The sequence below is a fragment of the Lampris incognitus genome, chromosome 1 (genome assembly GCF_029633865.1).
Source record: "Lampris incognitus isolate fLamInc1 chromosome 1, fLamInc1.hap2, whole genome shotgun sequence".
NCBI lineage: Eukaryota > Metazoa > Chordata > Actinopteri > Lampriformes > Lampridae > Lampris > Lampris incognitus.
In genome coordinates this window covers 104979555-104986346 of record NC_079211.1, presented here as the reverse complement: position 1 = coordinate 104986346, position 6792 = coordinate 104979555, and the positions used below count along the sequence as shown (strand labels likewise).

Below are 6792 nucleotides of genomic sequence, written 5' to 3'. Positions count from 1 at the left end.
ACGTGCCACCTACCTAAACATCATTGCAGACCAGGTACACCCCTTCATGGCAGTGGTATTCCCTGATGGCAGTGACCTCTTTCAGCAGGATAATACCCCCTGCCACACTGCACATGTTGTTCAGGAATGGTTTGAGGAACATGATGAAGTGTTCAAGGTGTTGCCCTGGCCTCCAATTTCTCCAGATCTCAATCTGATTGAGTATCTGTGGGATTTGCTGGATCGCCAAGTCCAATCCATGGCTGCCCCATCTCACAACGTACAGGAGTTGAAGGATCTGCTGCTAAAGTTTTGGTGCCAGATACCACAGGACACCTTCAGGGGTCTTGTAGAGTCCATGATGGGTCAGCACTGTTTTGGTGGCACACGGAGGAACAACAGCAGGTGGTCATAATGTTTTGGTTCATCAGTGACTGTAAAACCACAGAGTCGCAGGGCTCACAGTGGAGTATAGGATCTTGGGTATCTGCTGCTGGGGAGTGCACTGCAGAGAGCGACCAGCCCCTCTCAGAAGTCCACATCCCATCCAGACAGCTCATCAGGTGGCGTGTCCCCGTCTGGAAGGTAGCTGTCAAAGTAGCTGTGGTCTGTAGGTCCTTTCAGCTGTGGTAGAAAGACACATGAGGCATGCTTACATCCAACTGTCAAGCACATCTGAAGGGTAAAAAAATGAATTGTGAATCACTACTACTTTTTTTTTTAATCTAGATTACTACTTTTCCACCTCAAACTGTAAAAAAGGCTTTTTGGACTATCTATTTGGGGGGGGGGGGGGGATGGGTTTGCCATTTCTGTGCTGTCTCTCTCTCTCTCTCTCTCTCGCTCTCTCTCACACACACACACACACTCGCACACCGTGGAGACTGGGCCTTTAAGTTACTCTTCAGGTATTACCCTGTTGCGTGAATTCTCTTACCTCTCTTTTCAGCGGAGAAGGTAAAGTCCTGCCTTTCAGCCCGGCCCAGTTGAATCCATTAAACCACCTTAGGACAGATCACAGACAACACACACAAGCATGTTTACACATTATCATTATGTCCCTGTAACCCTGAAGAGCAGTAAGCAAAGAGGATGGATGGATGAATAGATGGATGGACAATTAATAATAACAACAACAACAACAATAATAATAATTTCATTTATATAGCACTTTTCTAAAACAATGTTACAAAGTGCTTCACAAAAAAAAAACAGACAAGGCAAAAATAAGAGTAAGGCCAAATAAGTAAGAGTAAAAATAAAAACAGTATAATTTTTTTAAAAAATCAAACATTTATAAAAGCTTTTATAAAAAGAAAAGTTTCAAGATGAGATTTAAAAGAAGCTAGACTTGGTTAGTCTTAGCTCAACAGGAAGAGCGTTCCATAGTGAGGGGGCTCTAACAGCAAAAGCCCGATCACCCTTTACAACAAACCGAGACCTGGGAATAACCAGCAGGGCTCCATCTGCAGACCTTAATGGTTGAGGGGGGATATACCAAGTCAATAAATCACAAATGTATGAAGGAGCAAGCAAGACCATTTAAAGCCTTAAAACTGAGCAGTAAAATTTTAAAATCAATTTGAAATATAACAGGGAGCCAGTGTAAGGAGGTAAGCGCAGGAGTGATATGATCATGCCTCCTTGTCCTGGTAATGAGCCGAGCAGCGTTGTTTTGTACCAAATGCAGGCAGTTGCTGATACCAGAATAAAATGCATTACAATAGTTAGATAGTTTAGTTTAGTTAGTTAGTTTAAGTTTTATTCAGTCACCCACAATTAACAAATGTTTACAATACAAAGAATGTACTCAAAACAGTGACTGAAAAGGCACAGGCAGAAGCATAATACTTATATTTAAGCCTGTCCTTTAGGACAAATTAAGCTACCCATCAAGTTTTTACAAGACCAAATAAAATTACAGAGTCTGTAGAAAAAAAATAATGAAAGAAAATCATAAAAAGAACACAAAAAACCTTTACAAAATCATGGACACTTATAGCCCTCGAAAATTGCTTTACAAACCATCCTTTTGGAAATCTGAAATGTACTACACCTTCTTAAATTAATGTTAGCACCATTCCATATTGAAACACCTAAAACAGATAAACATCTCCTTTTAATCTCCCCTTTAGCCTTTGGTACCGTAAATTTGCAGACATCTCTTAAATCATACTTTGTCTCTTGAGATGAGAAAACCCTTTGTATGGTGACGGAGTAGATTTGATTTAGCTCTATACATTATTTGCATTGTTTTGTAATATACCAGATCATTAAATTTCATAACATGCGATTTCATAAACAGTGGGTCAGTATGTTCATAATAGTCAACCTTATTAATAAGTCTTATGGCTCGTTTTTGTAAGAGAACTATTGAATTAACAGTTGTTTTATACGTTGATCCCCAGACCTCAACACAGTATGATATATAAGGAAGTATGAGTGAGCAGTAAATAATATGTAAAGCCTTATAATTTAATATGTTTCTTGATTTATACAGAATTGCTATTGACGTAGAAATCTTTCCTTTTATATATTGGACATGCTGTTTCCATGTTAATTTGTGGTCAATAACCACCCCTAAGAATTTAATCTCGGTCACTCTTTCAATTTCAGCATCACATATTTTTAATTTAATATCCTTGTCAATTTCTTTTCGATTCCCGAAAACCATGAATTTTTTTTTTTTATATTGAGTGACAATCAATTGACATCAAACCAGGTTTTGAGGGCTTTCAACTCTCTTTCAGTGGAAGACAATAGTTCCTGTAAATTATTACCAGAGCAGTACATGTTTGTATCATCTGCAAAAACAATAAATTTCAAAAAAAATCAGCAACATTGCAAATATCATTAATATAAAGCAAAAAAAAGTTTCGGACCAATCACAGATCCTTGTGGTACACCACAGGTGACCTTCCTAAATTGTGAAACAGTGTTATTGATTTGTACACATTGCTGTCTATTTTCTAAGTAACTCTTCAGCCAAGAATAAGCTATACCTCTTAATCGATGCTTGTCCAGTTTTCTCAATAATATGCTGTGATCTATAGTATCGAACGCCTTCTGTAAATCAATATAAATACCAACTGAACACTCATCATTTTCAATTGCCTTTGTTATTTCTTCTACCATCTCCATTACTGCGTATGTAGTCGTTCGGTTTCCCCTAACCCCATACTGGTGCTCACTGAGCAGTTCATATTTATCAATAAAAAAACCAATTGTTTAGCAAATAGTTTCTCTAATATTTTTGAAAATTGAGGAAGAAGTCAAGCCAAGAATAGATAAAAGCATGCATAACCTTTTGCAGATTGGCAATTGATAAAAATGATCTAATTTTGGAGATTAGCTTGAGATGGAAAAAGCATAACTGAACATGTTTGATTTGATTATCAAAACCGAGGTTAGCATCAAATATTACCCTGTAGAGCCGAAGGAACGGAGAAGACCGTAGGTTCACACTTTAGCCGTGTAGGCAACTTTCTTTAATCCACGGTAAATGAGAGACAACAAAACCACAGCTCGACTGAGCGGAGGCGGCAAGAATAACCAGAAAACTGGCTGGACAACCATAACTTAACCCTGCGTTAACCTGCCAGGGCAACCATGACTTAACCCTTAGTTCCTGGGTTGAATTCTGTCCCCAATACGTGTCCACCACATGAGCCCCCCCAGAATTCGCCCTAGTAATCGAAGTCAGGCAGGCGCGGGGGTCGACAGGCCGTCCGCGGCGGCTGCGGGTAATAGGGGCCGGAGTGTCTCTGGGAGGCATTGACGCGGGCCTGTGGAGGTCGGCCTGAGGAGCAGAAGAGGCAGCGCGGGCCTCCACGGGGGGAGGAGGCAGAGCCGGGGGACGACCGCGACAAGGAGGTTGGGCTAACTCCAACGGCTGCGTCAAGTCCAGGTGTGCGGGTTTAACTCGGTCCACTGAAACATGCTCGGCCATGCCCCCAAAATCCACCACCAGGTGCTTAGTTCCCCATTCCAGGACGCGGAAGGGGCCGTCATAAGGGGGTTGCAGAGGGGGGCGGTGTGCGTCGTGACTGCTGGATGTGGATGAACACGTAGTCCGCTGACTGCAGACCTGGGGGCACCTGGGACACCGGAGCGCCGTTTTGGGCGGTAGGGACGGGTGTGAAAGCTCTGACCCTGTCCAGCAAGGAGGCTCGTTGGTCCACAGCTGACCAGGGACGCGTTGCGTTGGGCATGAAATCGCCTGGGACTCGCAGCGCCGTGCTGTACACCAGCTCCGCAGAGGAGGCTTGTAGGTCTTCCTTCGGGGCGGTCCGCAGGCCCAGCATGACCCATGGGAGCTTGTCGACCCAGTTGCAGTCCTTGAGAGTAGCCCGAAGCGCAGCCTTCATGGACCGGTGGAAGCGCTCACATAGGCCGTTCGCCTGAGGGTGGTAGGCGGTAGTGCGATTAAGCTTGACGCCCAGAGCCTCACCCACAGCATTCCATAGCTCTGAGGTAAACTGTGGCCCGCGGTCAGATGAAAGGTCGGAAGGCGTACCGAAACGTGAGACCCACGACCCAATAAAAGCCCGGGCCACATCAGCAGACGTCGTGGATGCCAGGGGAACAGCTTCAGGCCAGCGTGTAGTCCTGTCCACCACAGTGAAGAGGTAGGTGAACCCATGGGAGGGGGGTAGGGGACCAACCAGGTCGACGTGGACATGGTCAAATCGTCTCTCCGGCACTGCGAAGCGTTCCAGGGGTGCCTTAATGTGGCGGTGTATCTTAGCCCGCTGACAGGCAACACACGAGTCGGCCCATGCTTTCACGTCTCTCTTAAGTCCCTCCCACACAAACTTAGCAGAGGTCAGGCGCACGGATGGCTTACCGCCTGGATGAGAGAGGCCGTGCACAGCTTCAAATACGGGGCATCTCCAGCTGTGCGGGACGATGGGCCTGGGCTGTCCTGTGGAGACGTCACACAGGAGGGTGACACCTGTGTCGCTGAAAGGAACGTCCTGCAGGCGGAGCCCCGTGTCGGAGGTCCGGAGACGGAGGATGCTCGGGTCCGTGGCCTGGTCAGCGGCCATCTGTGCATAGTCCAGGCCTAGGTGGACCGCTCCAATCACTGCCCTAGAGAGGCAGTCAGCTACCTGGTTAGACTTACCAGCGACGTGCTGGATGTCGGTAGTGAATTCCGAAATGTAGGAGAGTTGTCGCTGCTGGCGAGCGGACCATGGCTTGGCCGTCTTGGACATGGCAAACGTGAGGGGCTTGTGGTCCACGTACGCAGTAAACTCGCGGCCCTCTAGCAGGAAACGGAAATGCCGGACGGCGAGCCAGAGACCGAGGAGTTCCCTGTCAAAAGTACTATACTTGCGCTCTCGGGGTGTAAGCTGGCGACTGAAAAAGGCCAAAGGCTGCCAAGCCCCCCCCCCACCCACTGTTCATGAACCGCACCAACAGCATAGTCCGATGCATCCGTGGTTATGGAAATAGGCGCTGTAGGTGAAGGATGCGCTAGCAGGGTAGCCTGGGAGAGCGCAGCTTTAGTCTCGGTGAACGCACGGTCCCGCTCTGCTGTCCAGTCGACCGCCTGGTTGGGGGACTTGCCTTTCAGCGCCTCGTATAGTGGCCGGATGATAAAGGCGGCTCGGGGAATGAAGCGGTGGTAGAATGTCACCATCCCGATGAAGTCCCTGAGCGCACGAGCTGTTTGGGGGCGCGGAAAGGCCGCCACCGCTTCCACCTTTGAGGGCAGGGGGACTGCCCCGTCCCCAGTGATGCGGTGCCCAAGGAAATCAATGGCCGTCAGCCCGAACCGGCACTTCGCCGGGTTAACGATCAGCCCATGCTGGCTGAGGCGTGTGAAGAGGGCGTGAAGATGGGACAGGTGTTCTTCCTCGGAGGCGCTGGCGATGAGTATGTCGTCCAAATAGACGAAAATGAAAGGAAGGCCACGGAGCACTGAATCCATCAGCCGCTGAAAGGACTGGGCCGCGTTTTTGAGTCCAAATGGCATTCGTAGGAATTCAAATAGGCCGAATGGGGTAGTCACCGCTGTCTTGGGGATGTCCGAGGGGTGCACGGGAACTTGATGATAACCACGGACCAGGTCGACTTTTGAGAAGACGCGTTTGCCAGACAGGTTTGCAGAAAAGTCCTGGATATGCGGGACAGGATAGCGGTCGGGCGTGGTGGCGTCATTTAGTCGGCGGTAGTCCCCACATGGGCGCCAACCTCCATCAGGCTTAGCGACGATGTGGAGTGGGGACGCCCACGGGCTGTCAGAGCGGCGGATGATCCCCATGCGTTCCAGGTGCTCGAACTCAGACTTGGCAATGGCGAGTTTGGCGGGGTCGAGATGCCTGGCTCTGGCATAGACCGGGGGCCCCTTCGTAGCAATGTGATGCTCCACCCCATGCTTAGCGGTGGGTGCAGAGAAGGTAGGCTGGGTGAGGTCAGGGAACTCAGCGAGGAGGCGGTTGAACTTGTCTGCCTCTGAGAGAGAGTTGGCTAGACCTGCATAGGCCGCTTCCCTCCGCGTACATGCGAAGGAGGAGAAGGTTAAGGCATCGACCAGACGGCTGTTCTGAATGTCCACTAGCAAACTGTAAGCGCACAAAAAATCAGCTCCGAGGAGGGGAAGCGTTACATTGGCCATGACGAACTCCCACGTGAAACGTTGTCCACCAAAACACAGTTCTACAGACCGCACGCCGTAGGTATGGATAGGGCTGCCGTCAGCCGTCGCCAACTGGGGGCCCCGCTCCCCGCCCATGATGTCGACGTCAGTAGCAGGGAGCACGCTTCTCTGTGCGCCCGTGTCACAAAGAAATCGCCGACCGGAGATGG

General features: G+C 48.6%; 1 protein-coding gene across 1 annotated transcript in view; it reads right to left on the bottom strand.

Moving 5' to 3' along the window:
* Positions 1-507: 507 nt before the first annotated feature.
* prkg2 (protein kinase cGMP-dependent 2) overlaps positions 508-6792 on the bottom strand; it is a 49009-nt gene continuing 42724 nt past the window's right edge. The window contains exons 17-18 of the mRNA XM_056285239.1: positions 917-983; positions 508-603 (exon numbers count right to left, since the gene is read on the bottom strand). Coding sequence (XP_056141214.1) covers positions 508-603; positions 917-983 — 163 coding nt within the window. The remainder of the gene's footprint in view (positions 604-916; positions 984-6792) is intronic.